This window comes from Micromys minutus (genome assembly GCF_963924665.1).
Source record: "Micromys minutus genome assembly, chromosome: 30".
NCBI classification, from domain to species: Eukaryota; Metazoa; Chordata; class Mammalia; order Rodentia; family Muridae; genus Micromys; species Micromys minutus.
Genome location: NC_137965.1, coordinates 25,562,848 through 25,587,555, shown reverse-complemented (window position 1 = coordinate 25,587,555; position 24,708 = coordinate 25,562,848). Strand labels below are relative to the sequence as shown.

Below are 24,708 nucleotides of genomic sequence, written 5' to 3'. Positions count from 1 at the left end.
TCACTGAATGGAGTTGAGCCCTGTGCCTGGGAGTTGCCGGAACCAAGCAACTTCTTGCTTACACTGGCATCATGAGCACAGATATCAACCTCTCCACTGTACTTTCAGCGTTTGGCTGAACTGTGACCTTGTGTGAGCTAGATTGTGACTCATCTGAGGTCAGTTTGCTCAGCCAGCAGCTGACTGTGGTAACTTGAGTCAAGTGGATGTGGAAATGGTTCCTTCCTCTACATCCTTAAGGGACCAGAGCATATTATCCCGTATGTTCCAAAACGGAGGAGCGGAAGCAGTGGAAAAAGAGATAAAAGCACAGGCGCCGTAAGTGCAGACTCAGCAAGTCTGGCCGGCACAGTTCTGGCAGTGGAGCGCGGCCCCGGGCCCGTGGGTAGTCATGTACACTGTTCCTCCTGGCAGCCCTTCAAGGGGTCCTTTGCCAAAAAAATAAAAAATACAAAAATCACGAAGGGGTGTGATGGCACAGCACTGGGGTAAACTGGCTGTTCCAGGGTGTCACATAGAATGTCGCAGGCACAGTAAGAACGGATTCCTGAATGGTTCAGAAATCTCAGGTCCTGAGTGTTAGAGATACTTTACTTGGAAAAACACACCGAGATTCAGGCACAGGACTTGAAAGCACTGGGGGCTTCAGGCACAGGACTTAAAGGGGGTGCAGAAGAGCTGGGTGGAGGGGCGTGAGGTGTTACACCGGATATTTAGCACCATCTGGACATGCATGACCAGCACCTACGGGAAGCAATATTCCCACCATTTGTCAGCCTGTGAGGATCACACCTCGTGGAGGACCCTAAGGTGTGGCTTCACACCTCCTGTTCCCACCACTGACTGACACAGCTCACAGCAGCTGAAGATCAATATATAAACACAACACAATGTTTCCATTGATTTAGCAGACCCGTCACCCATTAACTTAGGTCAAAACCTCATCCTGGACATGAACAGGGTGGGCCCGACTAAAGAAGAAAATCACCATTGGCTTTTCAACCATTTACAGGTAACACAGGACAAAGAAGCAAGCGAGCAAAGAAAGACAGAACCAGAAGTGTAGACTGCCCAGGTCCAGATGGACAGTTAGGATTCTGACTCCAGCAAGACTGACAACTAACACAGAGGTTCCTGAGGATGGGTTAGCATGGAAAATGGAAAATAATATGTCTTAAGTGTGAGGGGCCACAGCTTGTGGAAAGAGATTTATCTCTCGCTAAATTCAGTATAATGAGAATTTTACATGCGGAGTTGTGAGCAAGGTCCTAAGGTCCTCTCAAAGGCTTGTTAATTAAGATGGAAACAGAGAGATCGGAGGCCCTGTGCCCACTGTTCCTGCATCACCTGCAGACCCTCCCCCTCTGCTCTGACTTGGGTTTCCTGGATCTCATAACCTAAGGCCTGGCCTTAGCATCACGGCCTTCTGCTCTGAGCCTCTAGACTGCAGCACTGTTTTGCTAATCCTCTATTTTGCTGGGCTATTTCCATCTCTCTGCCAAGCTGCTAGGAAAGATCTGAAACTACATTTTAAGATTTTGAGATTACAAATTCCATCTCTGGGCTTCATAGGAACTGTCGGTGAACCAGCCAGAGTGGCCACTAAGCAGCTAAGCCCAGACCCAGCACATCTCCTTAAGACAAGGCTGCCAGCCAGGACTCGCACTGTCCTGTCCCCTTCACAGGGGAGTGAGTTCCAGGTTTTCTGGGCTGTGTTTCTGACCATCCTAAATGGAATTAATAACACTGTCTTGGGGGTATTCAAAGTCCTGAGCAGTTAATGATTGCACAAAGCTTTGAAAGTAGGTAAGCTTTCCGTAAAGGTGGCGTTTAATTTAATTTAATATTTATAATGGCAGGTCTATGCTTACAAGGCTCCATAAACTATAACTACTGGTTGGGGCAGGACTTAGCTTTATGGCTAGCTGTTTTGAACTGAGCATATTTCATTTTCAATTAATTAATTGATGTGTCAAGGGGACATCCTGTATCCATCCAGGGTCTTATTTGGAGAACATCTGATGTAATCAAAGACTTATCTTAATCGGTCCCAGTTAATTCACTTGGACAGTCTACAATCCAGACTCAGAAAAACTGGTTCCAGGCCCTCTAAAGGCCACACTCTGGAGGTACCAGTGATTTAGTTTCATTAAAATTACTTAGTAGGGCTATAAACCAAACCACAGACGCTCCCTTTTATCCAGTGTAAAGAGTTTTCTTTGTTAGTCCCTAAAAGCCAACCCCACAAGGGCACCATGCTTTGGCAGCAGTGTTGGCAGACTGTGGTGTCAAGGTGTGAATTCAGACTGCAGCTGAGGAAAAGCCAGTCTCCTCTGCAAGTCTGTGCCCCACTCCTCTGCAAAGCTCAATCCAGTTCCTTTAGACAAAGGGTTCCCCTCCCCCATCAGCAGTATGGTGATTGGTGGTTGGTTAATAGTGACCTTGGTACCTCCCTCTTTCTCCTGTCACCACCACTGGTCACGCTGATGTCTTCCCCCAAGGGATTAATTCACACAATACAAACCCCAATCTTCCCTCCCGAAGATGAAAAAGATTTTTAGACTGTGATTGTTCATGCCTTTCATCAATACAGATTTAAATGAATGGAAGGCTGCGCCTTCAGGTGAACTCAATGCTCCACAGCCCCAGTGGCCAGACACCAGCCGTCACTCCCCACTCTTGTCACCTTGGATTTACCTCTCAGTGGCCGGATGAACAGGAAAGAATTCCTTTTCCTAGAGTCACAGGAGTTCACAGGAGACATCTTCCCACACAGCTGCCAGATTACTTAATGAAGAGTGACACCCTGTGTCTGACTAGAGAAAACACAATCAGGAAAAGGACCTCGGACGTTCTATAATGGAAGACATGGGTTGTTCCTGAGACCCCTCAAGAAGTCAAGCTAGAAAGAAACCCCACCAGCATTCCCTTTAGAAGCACAGCCCACGGTGAGGCTGCATTCTTCCACTGACGATCCTACTGGGAAACATACTTTCGGCAAATTCCAGAATGGTTAACAAAAGTTAACCTGTGCCATGTCCAGATCCACAGGTACAGGACACACCTGGCAGAAACAAAAGCTACCCTCCGCTGGGACTTCAGGTGAGGACTTGAGGCTAGCCAGTGGTTAATTCATGTAAGGTTGTGAATAGTTGGAATGTTAGGCACCGATAGTGAAGATATGCACATACCAACACACACATATCACACACAAACTGCGCAATGTGACAGAATCCAAATCACTCCCCATCATCGTCCATGAGGGACAAGAAAAGCCAGCATGTGTTGATATTGGAAGGACAGAGCAAAGCATCTGCTGCATTACTTTTCCTTCCTTCGTGTCAGTCAGATGAGGTGTGCCATGGTAATGTCAGCAACAGAGGAAGATGAGCTCTCAAGGCTAAGGTGCTCGCCCACATGCCTGGTAAAATATGGAACGGGATCTTCCTCTGAGCATGCTCACTTCGCTAGCATTGGGTCTACACTACCAACCTTCCTCTGGCTGACCTCTGTGCTTCCGTTTCCTTTCTAGGCCGACTCTTGATTAGTATCTTCTAGAGGCCACTGGCAGAGATCCACTCACAGGAGTTGAGGAATCTCTTGATCCAGGATCGAATCAGGCTTTAGACAGGGCAGAGCCTGCTCTTGACTCAGCATGCCTTTGTGAGTCGTTACTTTCCCACCAGTCTCCATAGCATGGCCCCCAGCTCTGGTTCTTTTTGCTCCTACAACCACAAGGTAGAATTTACAGCTCATCTCTTCCAGATGCTTCTAGCTGCTGGATGACCTAGAGAGTTCCAGAGTAGTGTCCACCCGAACAAGCTTGTCCTGCCTAGGACTATGTGCTGAAAAAAAGTCAGTTTATTCCATTGATTATTGTTTAGAACTGTGTGTGCTTCTTCTATGTGTCCTCTTGTTTGCTATTTTCTTTGGTCAGCCTTGAGCAGTCCTACCTGTCCTTCAGGGCAGGGTGGGCCTTGTTTGCAAGCACACTTGGTAGTTGGCTTGGGCCATACAGGTAGTACCTTCAATCAACAGTTGCTCAGAATCTTGAATCTGTACATCATGCAATTGCTTCCTCTTCTGATGTGTAGGAAAGCAAGTCTCTAAACTTCTATCACCTGTTTACACACACTACCACGATATGCGTTTCTTAAATGTGCTGGATGCAAAGCCTTTTGTGTGGAAACACTTAGATGACAATTCTGACAGAAAGTATACATACACCTTCTATCTCATTTTTTAAGGTGGAGGAAGGGGTGGTCTCCTTATGTGGACTAGGCTGCTCACAATCTTGTGATCCTCCTATCTCTGACTCCCATGAGCTGAGATTGTAGGCATGTGCCACTCCCAGGCACTGGAGTTATAGGCATGTACCACTATACCTAAGTGGTATCTTTTGTTTTTAGGAAATGAAAGGCAACATAGAGCTCATGATAAACATTTTAAAAAATTATTTCATTAACAAAGCGGGTTCCGAGTCAAGTACTGATAGTTTGTGCTGAGGTGTGGAGAGGACAGAGATACCACGTAGTAAAGAACTCTGGCCTTGCCCTTTTGGAATAGCTATCGACTTCCACACTGCAGTAACAGGACAGACATCAGGCGCCCCTTGCCGCTATGCAGCAAGTGATGAAACACAGAAAGGTAGATGTAGCTTCGGAGAGATGGGCCGAGGAAAGGCATGTACGTGAATCATGTATCTCTGATGTGATGCAGGACACATCTTCATGTATGTGGGTTTCATTCTCTTGAAGTGATGCAATGTAGGGCAATGATGTGACACACAAGGACAGGTCATTAGGCATGAAACCAGATGCCCTTGAAGTGATGTAGAGCATACATCTGTGGACCATGTGTCCTTTATGTGACTCACTGAAGATAAGGCACCATGTAGACTTTGTTCCTTTAAGAGATAAAGTGTTAAATCTGAGGGGACGATTAAATCCCAAGTGATGAACAGCAACGTGGTGTTTTACTTTCATCCAAACTGACTGTGTGGTGGAGTGGTGGGGGTAAAACTCAAAGGGACACACAGGATGTGCAGCTGCCACCAAGTACCCCCAAGGGCTTCTCTATAGCTCAGTACCACAACCACTCCTGACACTGACTCATGGCTTCTGTGTCAGCATGTATCAGCTTTATTTGTGGGGTTTTTGGCTAAATGTACCAACATTTGTTTCTTCTCACTGAAAGTCCAAATTTTCAACAAAACTGCTTGTGTAAGACTGATGGTTTCATTCCATCTGTTCTTCTCTTGGCTGGTATAGGCTACTAGGTTCTCAGTGTATTGTAGGATCAACTTCAAGAACCTATTGAAAAGATAGCAAGGAATGTTAGTTTGTCTGTTCTATTATATAAGGTAGCAGTATACATGTCTTCTCTTGGAAATATTCCTAAAGATTACTCAGCTGTGTGTGTCTGGATTCAAGAAGAAATGCATGAAAAATGAAAATGAGAGAAACTGTTAGAAAAAGGACGGAATGCTGGGGCCAATGCTGTCCACTCCAAGATAAGTCTTGTAAGACTCAATTCTTGACATACTCTCAGGTCTTGACATATTTCTGAGCACAGCTCCAAAGACTGCAGGGCTCAGACTGACGGAGGATGGGCACATGGTGAGAGAAGGTCTTGCCCACAAGTTCCTCTGGTACTGAGGCTGCACTGTTTGGTTTTCCTCCGTTTGTGTTGACATGTCTCTCTGAAGAGAAACACCATTACTATGAAACACTTGCCGCTGCTAAAACCAGTTTTCCTTAATGTACCCCTTAAGACGGCAGCAAGTTCTAACTGATTATGACACACATCATTTTGATGTTTTTAGATCTATCCTCCAGGACAGGTCTATTCCTAAGGAACACTGGGAGGCTGCTACTAGCGTGTGGCCAGTTGTCATGGGTGACAGCATCACATAGTACAGAGAAGGTACAGAGCAAGCACCATTGGTGCGAAGGCTGGGTACCCATGTAGTCACAGTGGTGTGAAGGCTGGGTACCCCATGTAATCACAGTGGTGTGAAGGCTGGGTACCCATGTAGTTACAGTGGTGCGAAGGCTGGGTAGCCCATGTAGTCACAGTGGTGCGAAGGCTGGGAACCCCATGTAGTCACAGTGGTGTGAAGGCTGGGTACCCCATGTAGTCACAGTGGTGCTAAAGATGGGTACCCCATGTAGTCACAGTGGTGCGAAGGCTGGGTACCCCAATGTAGTCACCAGCCTTGCACACACTTGCCAAGGCTCTATTTATCCATCGTGTCCTACTTCCATTTCTGCTGTTGTGATAAAATAACCCGACAAAAAGCAACACGGGAAGAAGAGGGCTTATTTGGTTTAGGATTCTAGGTGACAGTCATCACTGCAGGGAGATCACAGTGACAGAAGACTGAGAGAGCTCATCATACTCCATCCAAAGTCAACAATAGAGAGAAATGCATGGATGCTGCCTGCTTGCTGGGTACTCAGCTAGTCCCCTCTCCTCTTATACAACCCACGGTCAAAACCAGAAAATGGTGTCACCCACATGGGCTGGGCCCTCTCACATCAATTAACAGGCCAACCTGATCTAGAGAAAGTCCTCAACTGGAACTTGAGATTCCAGGCCTGTCAGCTGACAATGAAAACCAACCAGTGCAGAACAGGTGAGATGGCTCAGCAGGTACAGCGCGCACCACGCAAGCCTGGTGACATGGGTTCAATCCCTGGAGCTCATGGAAAGGTTAGAAGGAGAGGCTGGACTGCAGAGAGTCTTCCTTTGACTTCCACAATTCTTCACCTCACAGTCCCCGCCCTAGAATAATTTAAAACTACCGCTTTTAATACTAGCACCTTGAAAGCAGAGGTAGGCTAACTTCTGTGAGTTCAAGTGTCTGGCCTATTGAGTTTCAGGCCAGTCAGAGCAACCCTGTCTAAAACACACACATACACACACAAGGGCACCTATATGTACATACAGGGCACCAAACTATAGTCTGGCAAGTTGAGAGGGTTCACAAGTAAATTAGGTTCAATTTCGTGATCCATACACTTAGTATCCAACTATAGAGATCAACTGAGGATCAAGGACAGCCTGTGGGGATTTAAACAAAACACCACCAAAGGAATAACTGAGAGAAGTCAACATTTCTTAAAATCACCTCAGCGCCGTATCCGTTCTCCTGAGCAGGCGCACCTTACCTCAGATACTGCTGTCGTTCCTGAACACCTTTACCACAAACGGCATGAACACTGACCAATTCCAGTGCAGTGAGCAAGGAAATCAGGGAAAGCACAGAACACAAAAGTCCAACGCTGAAAGGGGAAGAAAAGCAGGTCAAGGTTCTGACCAAGTTCTTTCCATTTTCATAAGGAAAAAGACACCTAATCGACACCTTCTTATGTTATTAAAAACTTTCATATAATGCATCTTGATCATGCTTTTCCCCTTTCCCAAATGTTCTAAATCCAACTCCCTACATACCAGCTTTATGTCTGTAAACATGCTTGTTCACACACACTCTCTCTCACACACCACACACACACAGACACACACACACACACACACACACACACACACACACCACAAAACAACCACAAAAAAAAAAAGGAAAACAAAACAAAACAGAAAGAAAAAGGAAAAAACAGCACAAGACAAAACAAAAACTATGGAGTTGTTTTGCCAACACAGTTAAATCCAAACATCTGGGAAGATGGTGTATCAGCCTTTTGTCCTTGCTGGCCCCGCTGGCCCAGCCCCTATCTTTCAAGCCTATAGGGTATGTAGCCCAGCCCCTTCACATTCAGGCTACAAGTGCCTCTACTTCCTGGCAGCAGTAACTGCTTTTAGTCTGGCTCAGTCTCAGTTGCCTCCACATCCCTACAAGTCAGACCCTAGCTTCCGGCTGGGTCGTGCTCTGTGCCCACCAGCACCTTCCTTAGCAGATCACCCAGTAAAGGACTTTCACGAGAGGAGAAAGTGAGTTTAACTTTGTCAGATGCCAAGAAATTCCATTTACAACCCAACCTTAGTTTTCCCATGAGACCAGCAGAGATGCTTAAAAATACTTCGATCCATTTTGGGAGGGGAATGTAATAGTACTCCATATATACTACATGAGTGCACACTGAGGAACTTCTGGAAGGCAACAAACATGTATGTGATGTGATAGGCCCAAGTTCTAGAAATGTGTCCCAAGCAGCTATTTCTAAAGGAAATGTGAAGAGTCGTGCCAGCAAATCCACGTGAACAGCTCTAGGGCTGAAACACGGTGGTGGGACCTACACCAAAGGTCAAATTTATAAGTTCTATAAAACAGTATATAGTCCCTTAACTACTCTCTGAAAGGATCAACACCCACCAAAGCTTGAGCGAGAGGGGCGCTGATGGGAGTGGGGGGAAATTACATACCTGCTGAGCATGCGCACGTAGTTCTGACGCTGCCTTGAGCGCAACCTACGCTCCACCCATTGCCTGTGTCTCAGCTGCAAAGAGTTGATGACCTGGTCAGATACACGCTGGCATTGGGCGCTGATGCCTCGGAGCACAACTAGAACTTCCAGAATGATTCTGGGGCAGAACAGTGTAGGAATGCGTGTGCTACAGAGTTCATTGAGCAGCTGGGACCACCTGCAAGTGACAGTGTAACCATCAGGGGACACAGTACCAGAGAATGCCACTGTCAGCCCTTTTCCCCCCAGATCTGAAGTGGAACCTCAGGAAGTGACCAGCAGGTAAAACGCAATTGCAGTGCACAGAATACGCTCGTGCGACCTCACTAGACACGGTGTGTTCACAGAGTCACCTAGCCTCACCCAAGGTCGCTGTTTGGGGCACGGAAACAGTAAGTCTGCTATCATAACCCTCAGTTAAGTTCTTCAGTACTCACTGCTCAGAGGAAAGACCATCCACGCCGTTTACAGCACAGGCGCTCTCGGGCAGGTAGAGGCCGAACTCACACAAAATCTTGCTAATTAAAGAGTTGCAGGCACATGCTTCAGAATTACCTTCCAATCTGAAGAACACACAAAATTTAAAGGTATTTCTAATAATTAAAACTCTCTTATTATTGGTAAAGTGATGTTTAATGCACAGTAACCTTGGTCTAAAATTTGGTTTCCCCAACATAAAGGAAAATCGGTACCATGACAGGATCTGTGGCTTAGCCCTACTAAAGCACGTCTGCTTTATTCTACGTTCCCCAAATCTGTATCCCTACTCCTCTTCCTCCTAGTCCAGACCTTCATCGTGTCTGCTGAGCCCTGGCTGAAGGGCACTTTATCTTCCAGTCTGTGTTCAACTGCCAACAAGCTGGGCCCTGCATTTTCCTTTCCTAAGGTTTTCTAACAGCTCTGTACAAGGAGGAGGATGGGCACCTGGTGCTCACTACAATGGCCAGGCATGGTGCACACAACCCAGGTGACATGTGACACAGACTCCAGCCCAGGTGACACGCACCTGCCTGCTTCCTGACAACACTCTTCTGGAATAGGCGGCACAGGCCACATCCTGAGGCTTTTCTCACAGCTCAGCACCTGAGAGGAGAGATTTGACTGCTCTAGGTTTTACAATAGTCCAGAAAGGATGTTTTCAACTGTCACAGAGATTGAATTACTTTCTAGAAAATATCTGTAGAGCAGTTACAGGCTGCATCTTTGAAAACCACATGGCAAGCTCAGGTATTTCACATGTTCAGTTGAACTAATAATTCAAACTACCGCTGAGCCTGTGATTGTGAACACGTTTGCAACCTGACCCCTAGTTAAGAGGCAGCCTAGCGCCCCTCCCTGAACTGTGACTAGCCTTGGCAAGTGTTGTGACTGAGAGCACACAGCACACATGAGGGAGGCCTGTCAACACTCAACCACTTGTCAGCAGCCACAGGAAGCCACACAACAGCTCCTCCAGCAGGTTTTGACCCATGATGATATGAGCAAATCAAGTGGCAGCTGTGTAGACACCGCTGAATGTGAGCAATTTTCTGCAACAGTAATAACCAGGGCAATGACCTTACAAAGAACTGTCGCCAAGTAGAAGACGGATAAGAGACGACAGTCTAAAATAGTCAAGGGGCTGCCAGGGGCCAGAGGACAGCAAAGAGGGACTGTCTCCAGACAGGCTGGAGACTCAGCAATCAGTTCACTATCTAGAACCTTCCCTCCTGTCCTGTCTTTTCAAAATATACGCAGGTAAGTTTCAGTATCCCTACCTTTCTAACGGTATCTTGGAAAGTAGATGCACAGGGGACACCGTCCACACTCCTGCCCCGGATCCAGAGCCCACTGGCACAAGGTTGGAGCTGATTTGATGACCTGGCCCTTCTCACCACCCTGCTTTAGTTGTTTCCTAACCGAAACGTCCCTTCTAGAGGGATCGTCTTAAGACTCAGAGGCTCACAGAACTGACCAAGTCCCTACCCAAGCTTATAGAAGCAGAAGGCAGCCACTGGGAAGAGGGCACTCCTGGCTCAGCTGATAGCAGCTGTGTGTGGATAGGGGCTCTGGAGTGCATCGGTTGTGAGCTGCCTCCAATGCTGAGGTGGATTTCCCAGCCGTCTAGAATCCTGTCAGTCTAAGGCTCACTGGTCACTGACCCAGGCAGACGGGCTCTGATGCTGTGCTGCCTCTCTGGGAAGAACCGATGTCTGCTCGCCTCTCCCCAGAAAAGACCTCACAGTGGATGTGTCTGTCAGCACTGCTCAGGCCTTGGTCTCCAGCACGGCTCTCCAGGCTTTTCCCTACAAGCATGCAGCAGTGTGTAGCAGCCTTGTGAGGGTGTGCCCACATGCTGGTATCTGTGCAACACGAGCCTCAGTGTGGCACTCATGGGGATTGTTCTCGCCCTGTCTCCTGCCAGGTACAGAATGAAACATCTGAGGCGTGGTAGATGGCACGGCAGTTAACGTCACGCTCTACTCTTACGGAGGACCTGAGTTCAATTCCCAGCACTTGTTGTGCGGCTCACAATGCCTCTAACTCCAGCTCTAGAAGATCAGAAACCCCTGGCCTCCAAGGGAACCTGCACTCTTGTCCAGACTGTTTTTTAAAAGACCAAACCAAAACCAAAACAAAAAAGCGTAAAGCATTTGAGATAATCCCCAAATTGAAACAACCTGCTGGTAAATTTACTTAAAATTCTGTTAATAAAGACTTGTCTTATATGGTAGAATAAAAAAATGATAACCCTTACTTGGTAAAACGTGCTTCTCTCTCTGGGCAGTGACTGGTACCAGCAGCCAGCCAGGCTCCACACTAAATACTCCACATGTCATCCTTGAGACTAAGACCACCTATAACTCAGACATGGAACCTGAGCTGCAAGCACAGCAGACTGAGCCACTCGACCAGGCCACACAGAAAATGATGAGTGGTCAGGAAATCTGAGAGGACAAAGCCCTGGGACCCTTCTGCAGGAGGAATGCTGTTTCCCACCATCCTCCCCACCCCCTGCAGTGCATACCTGTTTTTGAAGCTGGAAGGCAGGGTGGCAGCGAGACCTGTAACCTTCTGCAAGACTAACCAGCAACTGTATTTCTGCTTCCTCCTGGTATGAAAACACTGATGTCAGTAACTGTGGGTCTATGCTGGGCTTTGTGCCTTCCTCTGAATCATGTCTTTAGAACTGTGGCCTTCCATTACCTTCTTCACAATAACTCTACTCAGCTGAAGCATGGTAAAACTCTTCAATAAAATAGGGTAGTCCTGGTGGTCAGCCATAACCAACAAACTGATCAAATGGAGCTGACTAACTACCATAATTTACAAAGATCACACACACCCTTCCATAACATAGCAAAACTACCAATGTAAGAGGAGAAAAAGATCCCAAAATGAATGAAAAAAATTTTTTCAACTTTATTTTAAAATACAGTTATACATGTACAGATTTTTAAAAGCATTTTTGCATAAAACTATATGAATATATTTTGTCAGTACTTAATTCTTTTAAAGGTTTGATAGTATGCATTGAAATCTTACTAGTTCCAATGAGCATAAAGTACATGTAGAACAGAATGTAACACGGAAATAGTCCAAGTTTTCTTGGTATGTAAAGATTAAACAATGATTTTAAACACCAAGAATTGCCACAAGGCTATATTCCTAGCTCTTGAGTTATTAATGATTTAAGGTCAAGGTGTACCCCACTCTGAGAGGGTGCTATACACTGTTTTTTTCTAAGAAGGACTGAGGCTTCCACTTTTTGGCCTTCTTTTTTTTTTGAGCTTCATATGGTCTGTGAGTTGTTTCTGGGGTGTTCAGAGCTTTCTGGGGTTAGTATCCAATTGTCAGTGACTGCATATTATGTCTCTTCTTTTGTGACTGGGTTACCTCACTCAGGATGATATTCTCTAGATCCATCCATTTGCCTAGAAATTTCATAAAGTCATTGTTTCTGATAGCTAAGTAGTACTCCATTGTGTAAATATACCACAATTTTTGTATCCATTCATCTACTGAGGGACATCTGGGTTCTTTCCAGCTTCTGGCTATTATAAATAGGGCTGCTATGAACATTGTGGTGCATGTGTCTTTGTTGTATGTGGGAGCGTCTCTGGGGTATATGCCCAGAAGTGGAATAACTGGGTCTTCAGGTAGTACTATGTCCAATTTCCTGAGGAACCGCCAGACTGATTTCCAGAGTGGTTGTACCAGCTTACAACCCCATCAACAGTGGAAAAAAAAATTTAAGACCTGAACATCAATACAATTAGAAGGAAACTAAATGACCATAAGCAGTTAATTCATAAACACATAAATATTTTAAAAACATAGCTAGAGTATTATAGTATATTCTAACTGATATAAATATATAACTGAATATAATATACACCTGATGTAAATGTGTAAATGGAAAGCCAAGTCAGCTACTGGAAACTACAAAGATAAAACGTCAGGAAGTCAAAAGTTGGCAGAAGCCAGAAGCAGGAACTGCTGTGTTCTCAATGGCACAGAGCAAGTGACTGAAAGGACAGCAGATTGAAGTGCTGGGACATGTGCCAGCCTTCGCTCACTGACAACTACGTCACAGCCACTTTGTGGGCAGCATCCTCACAGCTGTGGTGCCAAGCCTGGGGTGAGTGCTGGGACCAACAGCAGAGGGCACACACTTCTGCTCTAAGGCACGACAGCACAGGCAGCCTCTGCACAGAGGGACGTGGTATGTGGGAAAGGGTCTGGCTGCTGTGCTAAGAGAAGGGGACTGACAAAGCAAATGTCCCTCCAGGAAGTGACGGTGATTTTGCCAAGTAATGGAATAAGAGATTCAAGACATATCTAAGACAGAAAACTGAGTATAGAATGTGAAAACAGGAGAGGGAGTCACGGGAGCGTGAGCCTCAGAAGCCACCTTAGATGGGAGGGTGACCCACAGGCCTGAAGTCAGGACATACTTGCTACTGATAATTGCTTTTGTCTTTGAGACAGGGTCTTATCCTCTGTGTTGAGGATGACTTCTGAATCCTTCTGCCTTTATCTTCTGAGTGAGGGCTGGGGTTACCAGTATATGCCCCCATACCTGGGTCATGCGGGCTGGGGATCAAACCCAGGTATTCATGCATGCTAGGGAAATACTCTACCAGCTAAGTTCTATCCTTAGTTTCTGAGTAGTGTTCAATACAATAAAAGATGTCAGCTTTCCTCCGTGATTCTAGACTATCCTCAGTTTGCTTTCTGCGTCTGTGTTTATTTTAATAGAAACAATGAAAACAGACAGTTCTGAGGCCAGACGAATGGGAATTGTCTTTAATATCTGGAGAGCACTAAACTGAAGATTCAGCAAAGAGCAGAGCTTCTAGCAGCAGAGTCCAGGGCTGGGCCCTGATGACACAGAAGAGATATATCAGTTCTCCACGGCATTTGGAAAGGCTGCTAGAAATTTCAACAAGAAAACACATAAAGTCGGATCCTCTGCCTCACTCCCCAAAGGCATTAAATTCTACTTGGAGAAAATGGAAAATAAAACAAAACAAAAGAGACAAAAAAAAAAAAAAAAAACCCCAAAACACTAGGGAAATTATGCATATGGTTATAATTTTTAGAATTATAAAAAAGAAGCTTTCAAGAATGACATCAAAGGCAGAAGCCACAGGAAAAAATCCAGAGTTAAAGATAAATAACAGTCAGCACATCACTGAAAACAGCGGGAAGGTTAATAAACCAGTGGGGAAAACACACATGAGCTTAGGATGGCAAAGCAACGACAGCCATCGGTAAGAACAAAACACAGCCCTCACTGCTGTCACCACAGGGCTGCACCTCTGCAAACTGTCCAACAGAGATGCCCAGGTGAACACAGCCTTCAGCTCACCATTACAATCAGAGAATTTCATCAGTCAAAGGTACAGCACACACGTCAGGGAGACAGAGCATGTGGATAAATGATGGTCTGCTAATGCAACGGAATGGCAAACAACCAATAGAAAGAACAGGCACAGCAAAGATCCAAAAATACAGTCAACGAGAAACGGCACCCATGGAAGGAAGCAAGGACATCCAACACTTAACAGTTTTTATTTCTGGCAGAGGATTCCTGATGGCTTGGTGTCAACTTTGCTTGGACTTTTACACAGTTTTAAAAATAACTGTCATGCATCTGAACTGAAAACAAAAGCACCACCTACACTATTACACTATTTACTTTAAAGTAACAAAATCATTAGTTTCAGAAACGTAAATATCCTGTCCCACCAGCTTACCAGACACTGTGGGCATTTCCCCCACTTAGCTAATCTTGTGTAACTTGTTCTTTGGTTTTTAGCATTGATACTGCTATTAAGAACAGAGGTAAAAGTACATTCAAAGACAAAGTATTTCAGCTTCAGAGCCCTGACTTTCAGAGAATGTATACATGTAATATTCTGACAAAGTAGTACTGTAACTCAATAATGATAATAGGTAATAATAGATAATCGGATTTGAGAAAGAAGACGTGTTCTTGCATTGCTGGCGGTAATACATTCTGCCAGCCACCCTCCTCCCTCTGTGGTACCTTTAGTTCTGACAGTGTGTCCTCTTCTGTGAATCTGAGCAAGAGCACCAGGGAGAATGTGAGCAGCTGGCTTGCTGCTGCTTCTGGAAATTCACATATGTTGATCTCCCCATGGCTTAAACGATCCCGGATACGAGGACCCTCCTGGTAGTTCAGGAAATCCCACAAGAATTCCTTTTAGAATTAACAGAGAAACATTCTGTTAGTGTTCTGGGCAGATGGAAGAGTGAATGGCAGGATTTCCAGGCAGTTCCTGGCTTGTTTATAAACTGATGGGAAATGTGAATCTCAAAGAGGGCACTCACCCCATCCTGCAGCTGGAACTGTAGTGGGGAGCCCTTGTTCAGTGCCTGCGGGGGCAGAGCACCAACCATAGAGGGAAGGGAAACAAACTTCCCCAAAGAATCGTTAAGTCACTGCTCTCGCTTGAAAGAGCATAACCAAGCAGCTGTCCCTCCGCCGCTGCTTGCTTTGCATTCACCACAGACGACTCCTGCATCTTGAGCCAACATGGATAGCTGTTCCCTTCTCTAACAGTACATGCCCAAAGCCTCTCTCTACCAGACTATGGGGTGGGCGTCAGAAAATACTGATGTGGGCACACTGCCAACAGAGGAAGAGTCCAGGGGAGCGTATCTTCTAGATTAGTCATCTTACTGAGTGAGGTCAGGATGCCAAAATCACATAAGGAATGGGACGTATAATCCAGCTCTTCTCTCGGTGAAGTGGAATAGACAAAAAGAATCTACTATAGTCTATAGAGAAATCACTGTAGTGTTCTTATAAAATATAAAATACTGACTAAAAATGAGCCAAAACATTAATTGTATCACCCAACACTTAACCTTAAAGACACCTGACTGTTGCTAAGTTTTACAAACAAATATAAAGTCCTTTCTTAAGTAAAATACATAGAATCAATAAATCAAAGTATTTAGAAAGGGGGCAGCCAAGTAATCAGGCATTCAAAAAGCATAGTGCCTACACTATAGTCACTTCTGATGGTGTCTGTGACAGGCCAAAGGGACAGCCAGAAGCAGGTCGGCTCCTGAGCACACCACAAATAATGCTTATAACATGGACTTTACCATGGCAGGCTCTCCAAGGAGACAAGGAAGCTGGTTGATGCTGCCGTCACTCATGTGTTCTGCCAGTATCTAGAACACCAAACACAGATGGGTCAATAAGCTGCTACGCTGACACATGCACATATACTACATACACAAGAGCCATGTATGCACACATGCAGAGACATGATCTGCACATACAATTAGAATATTTGTATTCCTATTGTTTTTGCCCTGGTTAAAAAGTTGTTCTCAGCAGTGGTTATGGCCAATGGTGTCAATCTGTTTGCATTTTCCAACTTTATGTTTTGTACAACTACAGAAATAAGATTAACAATATTGGGCCTCGAAATTAACCTGAAAGCTTTACTGATTTATTTATTTGAAAACAGTTTCATGTATTATAGGTTGGCTTCCAATCCTGCAACTACTTCACAAGTGTTGGGATTACAGGTATCAGCCACCATGCTGAGTGTACTCAGTGCTGGAGACTGAATCCACCGCTTCATAGCTGCCAGGCAAGCATCCAGTTCACTAAAGTACAGCCCCAGAGGTATATTCACATCTAGCATGAGCTTCTTCTTCTTCTTGCCTATTACCATCAACACTTTCCTGTAAGCATGCTATTTAATCTTTGTGGTTTTTAGTAGTATTATTTTAAATTCATTTATTTGACCTACATGAATATTTCTGCCTGCATGCATGTGTACATGCCTACACCTGGTTGTGAGCCACCATACGGGTGCTTGGAACCAAAGCCAGGTCCTCTTCAAGAAAAGCAAGTGCTCCTAATCTCGGAGCCATCTCCCCAACCCTAATCATTGTGTTTTAATTTGTACATTGAAAAAAATAAATTTTTTCAAGTTGTTTTTTTTTTTTTTTTTTTTTTTGCAAGTTTGGTTACTTACTTCATCAAACGTGGTATATAGAATTGTTGACTGCAAAAAACGGAAGATATAAAAGAGAAACAATTAAAAAGATCAGTAGAATTACACAAAATCAGAAGCAGCTCTGGCTTCAAAAATGCCGATGCTTTTGCAACACCATGAAGTTTAAAGAACAGTTTGGAAACAGGGCTGTCTTGCATAATCATTATTCAAATAAATGTGCTATAACAGCAAATAAAACACTGTGTGTGTGTGTGTGTGTGTGTGTGTGTGTGTGTGTGTGTGCATCTCCAGCCCTTAAAACTTTTAAATACCCAGAGGAAAATGTCAGCATAGTAACTGCAGTTGTAGTGAGTAAGAGAAGCACATATACCTCAGCTGTGAGCAGTCTGTCAGGGCATTTGTTAACTGCAGCAAAGACTCTCCTGAGCCCAGCTTCCAGCTGTGACAGCAGCAGCATGGTGCAGTCGGCAAACCTGCAGGAGCCAAGGACATCAGCAGGCGTCTCAGTGACTGCACTTCAGTCTCAACACAAGGAATGTGTCACCGAAAACAAGGATATATAACTGGCTAATGGGCGGATCAAAACAATAGGATCCAATTCTAAATAGACTAAGGACTTTAAGACCTTTTTTTTTTTTTTTTTTTTGGTGTTTTAAAGCTTGATGAGACATTTTTGTAGTTTCAGTAGAACAAAACATCATCAAGGATCTATAAACACCACATGTCACTTCTGAGGACAGAACAGCAGAGCTGCAGAAAGTGGCTTTAGAAAAAGTGAATCGAAGAGTGAGGTCACTTGAGGATAAGGAATGACCAACTCAGTGGACCTCCAGTCTCACCTCTCTGAAAACACACTGTGCCTGGCTGTCTAATGGCTTTGTCTTTGAGGGAATGCATGGCCAGGCTTATCTGTCTTCCTCCCCACCCCCTAATACCCCCACAGTTCTCAAATGATAGGTTCAATGTTTTACCTATAGTAAAAACTCAGAAAAATACTAAGAAGCTTATTCTAACAACAACAACCAAAAGTTCCATCAACGGCACCAAGAGGATGATACGGAGTCTTTCAGCCGAGGCTTGTCTGAGTCAGCAGAGGAAGGTGTTCTGAACTCAGCCTAATCTGAGTCTCACCTCTATCCCCTGGGTTGGGACAATGAATGAACTTTAGATGAAGGGTGTCGAGCAGGCTTAGCATCTAAGCACCAAGAGCATCACGCCACCCTTGTTACCTGTGTGACTTGAACTTGCTCACTGCCATTTCCCAATATGGCAACATGATTTTTAATAGGAAGTTGGATTTCATCATCACTGTCTCTAATGCTGAGAGTACTTTACAAGTCACACCTGTAAAAGATCAAGCATCTTTGTAAACACAATCACAGTCAGCAATGGAAAGATGTCAGGAACACATATGGGCAGACATGCCAATCAGACAGCACCCTGGGAGGGATGAGCTGTGGCCTGGGGCAGAACATCCCTAAAAAGGGAGAGCACCTGGCCTACAGCTACAGTGGCGTGGCCTCAGGAAGTTGCCAAGAGAAAAAAATGGGCAACTGAATCCCTTCAGGGGCTTGGGCAGCAACTGAGAGTAGGGCTCAAGGTACCCTAGTTGAGGACACTGACCCTGGGGGTACAGCAACTGTCTACTGTGGGCACAGCTGACATAATGGTCACAAGTACAGATGCAGACAGGGTGCGAGGAAAGAAGAACAGGTACCATGAGTGCCCCCAAGATTTCTGAACAGCAGCACATCTGAGCAGAGACCAGCTCTAGCTGTAGCCTTCAGGGCAGTGGGAAGGGATGAAGTTTAAAAAGTTCTTCAGTAACTCACAGAGCCATCTTGACAAAGGCAAGTGAGTATTTCACCAAAAATTCAAGTCTAGTGCTACTAACAAACTGTGCAAACACCTCCAGGAAGATGGAGTAGGGGGTGTGAAATGTAGAACTTGCCAGGAAAAACAATCACATCTTCTAGGTTTGTGAGTGTGACAAAAGGTCGATGTGCCAATGTGACTTTCCTGTGGTGAAGGTAACGCTTCAGTAACTGACCCAGTCCTGCCGTCAACAGCAACATGGCTGAACAGTACCTAGGGAAGGAGACAGAGATCTGAAAAATGAACATAGCCACATACAAAAAACTTTCCTTAGATATAAGTATTAACATTATACAAGGAGGTGGGTGGAGATGGATCAGTGGGGAAAAGCATCTGCAGCACAGCTGGATACCCTGAGTTCGATCCCTAGGCCTGCATCTGGAAGGAGAGACCTATTCCCCATTATTACTCTTTGACTTCCACACAAATGCTGTGGCATATATGGGCATCAATAAACACATGTAAAAAAAAATAGATAAGAGAGGAAACCATCAAACTTCAGAACTCTCCAAAGCTGGAATTAAGTACAATAAGCAGGAAGGCTAGTACTGTACCAAATGCCTGGGCTTTCCACCTCTCCAGGCACCAATGCCTGCTCCTAGGAGCAAAGGCCTTGAAAGGCATTCTATGCCACTCCAGTTGCTCTGTGTCTCAAATTCTCTTATCTTTCACAAAGAATCCTTTCTTATTGAGAAACTCCAAAATATAGCAAATTCTTAAGCAGATTAAGGGAAAAAATTACTTAATAAGCAACTTACTTTGGAGGAATATCTTGGGGGGAGGCAAAGCCATGCCACAGGACATTTCTCAGGTTGAGTCCACAGGGAGACCCGATGAAGACTTTCAGCACATCCATCTAGTCCATAAGACAGCAGGTTACTGAATTGTGGAGCAAATCAACACTGCAATATTTGCGTTCTCCTTTAGGCCTAAGAAGCCAGCAGCTTCTGCTAGTATAAACAGTAACAATAATGAAAGGGACACGAAAATGTTATTAATTTTATTCAGTATGTGCCAGTGTCTAGAGGTCAGAGGAGAGCCTGAGGGAATTGATTCTCTGCTTCCACCAAGTGTCTGCTAGGGTTTGAATTGTTGTCAGCCTTGGTGGCAGGCATCTGTCCCCAGTGAGCCATTTCACTGGCCTGAAACCAACATTTATTGAGTACTTAACATATACTAGACACATTTTTAAATTATTCCTGAACTCATTTATCCTTAGAACCATCTTTGAGGAAGGTACTAATATTTTCCACTGTGCGTATAAAGTAACACAAGTGAAGAAGATGAACCCAGGGTTTCAGAAACCAGGACCAGCAAAGCAGCCCTAGGGCTAGGAGCTAGCCATGCCCTCAGAATGCACGGCTTTAGCAGCGGACATCAGAGGTTCCCCAGGTCTGGACACAGCAGAACATGACAGATACAAACTCCATACCAGGCAGCATGGGCCTACATGGTAAAAAGGATGAGACTACAGATCTGGCTAGGCCGTATCCAAGTCCTGTGTTCCCACTTGCCTGCACAGACTCATGAGAGAGAGAAGACCAGTCAGCCCTCAAGGAAAGAATCAGAAGCGGTCTTGGATTACATAGGGCTGCTGCAGAGCAGAATAAAAATGCTTTCTAGGCTTCTCAAGCAGAACCAGCGGGTGGAAAGCTCGGAGGGGTTCAACCCCAAATCCATGTTCAACAGCCACATCTCTATGGAGCAGCTTCAGAAGTCCCTGTTCCCCTCTCCCATTTTCTATACCATTTAACCATGGCAAAGAAAATCATCTAGAGGATAGAAGTGGCCGTTCAGAGAAAAATGGCTAATGGGAACAACATGTGTTTAATGATTTAGTATAACAAGAGGCCACACTCCAGCCTCATCTCAGGCTCTCCATCAGAAGATTATTTTCAAGCTGGCAAGGGAGGTGTGTTTACTGAGGATGGTTTCTCAGCCTGAATGTGAACTTGGTGGATCTCTGGCACAACTAGGATGGCTGTTCTGGTCTTCTGCCTCTCTGGGCTGCCTACATGTCACCCTTTAGTTTGAAGTCTCTTATAGTCCCTCAAGAATATTCTGGAAAGTATAAAGGCTAAATAATATATATACTATATAATATATTATACCACACACACACACAATTATGCTGCTATAAGTCTGAATGGCTGCAAAGACCATAAATTCCTACCTGTTAAAAAGTAAGTATTCTAGAACAAAAATGTAATACTACCATTCCAGGGTTGTAAAGGTAGTCTATGGTGACTTAGTAATACCATTAGGAACACTTAAATGAATGAAGTGCTAGGCTTCTAACTGCCTCTCTGGCTGGGCCTATGTGGTTCTTCTCTCATCATCAATTCTGAGGAGAGAAAGCCTGTGGAATATGAGGAAGAGGGACATTTCCAGAAGGAAGAAAGAGGAATACACTTAACCGGTGAAATAGTTAATGTTTCCCCATTAGCTTTGGAAGATCAGGTACACAGCTCACGCCAGCTCCTCCATGCTTTATGTATAATTTGCACACGTACCACAGCATGTCCGAAGACTTGTGCAAGCTCTGCAGATGCAAGAAGATCTCTCAGGAGAAAGGGGCATTCCTTCCCAATCAGTAAAAATACCTAAAATTCAAACAGAAGTTACATAATAATTACATGATAATCAGCAGGGATTTTAAAACAGAGCACGATGGAAGCTTGTGCGAAAGAACAAAGGAAAGTGTTTAGACACAGATTTCCTTTCCTGTGTGTGCAGGACAGCTGCACATGCCTAGGGGCCAGAGAAAGGCGGCATCCTCATCACTCTCCGCCTTATTCCCTCGAGCCAAGGTCTCTTACTGAAGCTGGAGCTAGAATGGAGGCTGGAAAGCCCCAATTATCCCCCTGTCTCAACCCCCTCTCCCCACAGCGTGATGGTACAGGAGATGTAGAAGCGAACAGACACAGCTTTTTATTGTTTAAACACAGGTGCTGTAATCTAAGTTCAGGTCCTTAAGCTTATGAAGCAAGTATTTTTATTTACTGATTCATCCCCCAGCTCACAAGAACTAGGATTTCTTAATCATGTACAAAGAGAATCATTGTATTTTACAGAAAAAGAAAAACAAAAAGCAAGAGATCTGAAGTTGCTGTGTTCACCCAGGTAACCCGCAAACGAAGAGGATCCTCACACTCACATCGCCTAAGGCGCGCTCCAGACAGGAAGTCAGCTTCATCACACTGAGGGAAATGGCAGCAGACGGTGAGTTTTCCAAGGCATCAAATATCTCAAGAAACAACTATTCAGAGGAAGGCACACATTAGAGCTCAGAGTCAATGTGAGAGGTTTCTCAAAGCAAATCATTGTTATTCGTTTACTATCACTGAACTCAAGTCTCTTAAGATGGAAAAATTTTAAATTTTTGGAATAAAAATAGTTTATATTGAAATATTGTAGTAAAAGAAATTACTTAATATCTAAAGGGTTCTTTGAAAATTCTTTAAACGTTTGTTCAAAGCACATTGAAAAATTAATTATTGGCATTAATAATTAACTGAAAGCAAATATTCTCGCCTACTTATTTCCTATGAAGATTTTTACGTCAGCTCCCTCTAAGATGGGAGCTTCCCTCACTGTTTTGGAATCAGACATATTATAGGTGCCTGCTTTATCACAGTCCTTTAACATGTCAAATGAAACACAGGAAAAGACAGAAAGCAAAGCACACAAGGGCTGCACTAGGACTTGTCCCATATTACTACCTTCCTTTTCCATTCACTGTCAAGAAAGCAAGCCCCTACGCTCTGATCTCCTAACCTTGTCATCTCTCTGGGAAGTCTGTTCTATACACCCAAGTGGACAATATCTTCTAATTGAGCCCAAAAGTAGTTCAAAGAACTATCTTCAACTCCGGCTTCAGATATAAACTACTTAGACTTCTCTTGCAGTCGCTGAGACCTCTTCAAAGATGGAAGTATAGTGAGCATAGTAAAATGTGTTTTATATATGGAAAAATAACTTAGTCAGGATCCCTACTATGCCCAAAGCTGCACCTGAGAATCAGAACTCACTGACATCACCAACTCAAGATAACCAGACACAGGCCTAGAGCCTCATGATGACTACTAGACAGTGTATAAGCTGAGACTTATATAAGAGCAATGCTCTGCTCTGCATATCTGGAGAGACAACACTGTGATCTGCCCTGCAGCTGGAGAGTCTCCCCAGGATCCTGACCCTCAAGTCAAAGACTTACTTGTGTTAAAGACTAGATCTGACCTTCAACTAAGTATGTCACATAGGGAGATAGGCTCAGAGTTGTAGTTAGGAATTTAGAGTATGAACATTATGTAATATCCATCAGCATAATAAAATATAACTTCTGTTACAGCAACTACATGTATCTAGGTATTTGCTTGTGACAGTAGGCCAAAGATGGGAATGGCACCCTTAACTTGGCAAGTAGTGAGGGTTTCCGATTTGTAAAGTCTTTCATTTCTAAAGAGATGTGAATTTCAAACCTCTGGATACGCTGTCCATTGGTACCATGGTGAATACTGAATTTCAAACTGTGCTCTGGTCAGAGATGAGATGTGTACATGGACGGCCTCACAGACAGGACCCAACCGCTGCACACTTTGCCTGTAGTCCAGACTTTGCCCTTATTGGAGGAGAAAATGTTTTAGCTGCACGGCTCTATGCCAAGGGATGAAAAACATCTAAGTCGGAGAAAAGCTTTAATCACAAAATGTCCACAGAAATCGAGCAGCTTATTGAACATATGGTAAATATACATACAGTTCATTGAACATGAACTGTAAAAGGTTCTACTACCAGCACAGAGTGTGTAGCTGTAGGTTTAGTTGCTGTTGATCAACTACAAAAATCTAGAATTTGAGTAACAACCCACATCGTCAATTAGGTGATGTTCTGTGTAGCATGATGAGAGGGGCTGCCCATTCCATCCTGTCTTTTATCCAGAGAACCCATGCTGTATCTATAGCTAGTGACTAGTGGATCCAAGCCCCAAGATGCTAGTATCTTTTAGGCCCTGCCTTCTTGCCCCCCCCCCCTGTTTACATTCTTCCCTTAACTAAGCATCTCTTGACTTTTATGTATTTCTCCTCTGGTTTACGACTATACTACATCACTCTTTAAGCAGAACGAATTAGGGTTTTACTGGACAACACGTTTTTAATGTGACAGTACTAACTGAAGCTTGATGTACAAAGAGAATACAAACCTAATTCTGCATAGCTCACACAGTCTGTAATTGCCTTCCAGCGTACTTCACCATTTTGAGTTACGATGCTATTGATTTCACAAATTTCTCTGAGTTCAAACCCAAGGTTACAAATCAAGTCATGCACTAAAGGAGAAAGGCATGTGGTAATGGAATCCCCCGTTAAAATCTGAAATAGAAAACATAAAGGCACTGTTATATTCAAGTGGAAAGAAAATCCGATCTTAAGAACAGACTGAATTAAGGTGTGGCAGCTGTTAATATGCTTTCTGATTACCATTAATAGCTCTATGTGTAGAATGGTGCTTAGACACTACAGGCATTTTATGTATGTTTTAAATGTTCACGGTGAAACTGGAATCGTTTCGTTAATCACACTTGCTGATTTGGAGTTCGGAGGCTCGGTGGGTTTTCTGAACAATGCGTCACTCCTTTCGGCTTTCCTTTACTATACCGCAGTTATCAAAATCAGAGAAAATGTACAGGGAGTGTGAGAAAACCTAGCATCCCTGACCTTGCTATGAAACACAACTTCAGGCCCAGAAGCACCGAGTTGAAGAGTGTGTAGTGATGGATGCTAGCCCTGAGGTGATTTACCTCCGTTTTTTTTCACAACCCCTTCCTCCTCTCATCAAACACAATGTTCTGTAAATTGACTTCCCCTGTAGCGTGTAAGCCCACCCTCCCTCTCCCATACATCCCGCTGCGGGCCTGC

At 44.4% G+C, this 24,708-nt stretch overlaps 1 protein-coding gene across 1 annotated transcript; it reads right to left on the bottom strand.

Moving 5' to 3' along the window:
* Positions 1-5,125: 5,125 nt before the first annotated feature.
* ERMARD (ER membrane associated RNA degradation) lies at positions 5,126-24,167 on the bottom strand (the record flags this gene model as incomplete). Its single annotated transcript, XM_080941751.1, has 17 exons — positions 23,994-24,167; positions 23,272-23,411; positions 21,948-22,049; positions 21,304-21,393; positions 19,549-19,646; positions 18,867-19,003; positions 18,145-18,259; positions 17,286-17,388; positions 16,934-16,963; positions 16,047-16,115; positions 14,959-15,132; positions 11,431-11,514; positions 9,430-9,506; positions 8,861-8,986; positions 8,383-8,601; positions 7,173-7,286; positions 5,126-5,312 (listed from the first exon to the last, which is right to left on the bottom strand). Exons 3-17 carry the CDS (start codon positions 21,984-21,986, stop codon positions 5,126-5,128), a joined length of 1,662 nt encoding a protein of 553 aa, XP_080797877.1. The 5' UTR covers positions 21,987-22,049; positions 23,272-23,411; positions 23,994-24,167.
* Positions 24,168-24,708: the final 541 nt, after the last annotated feature.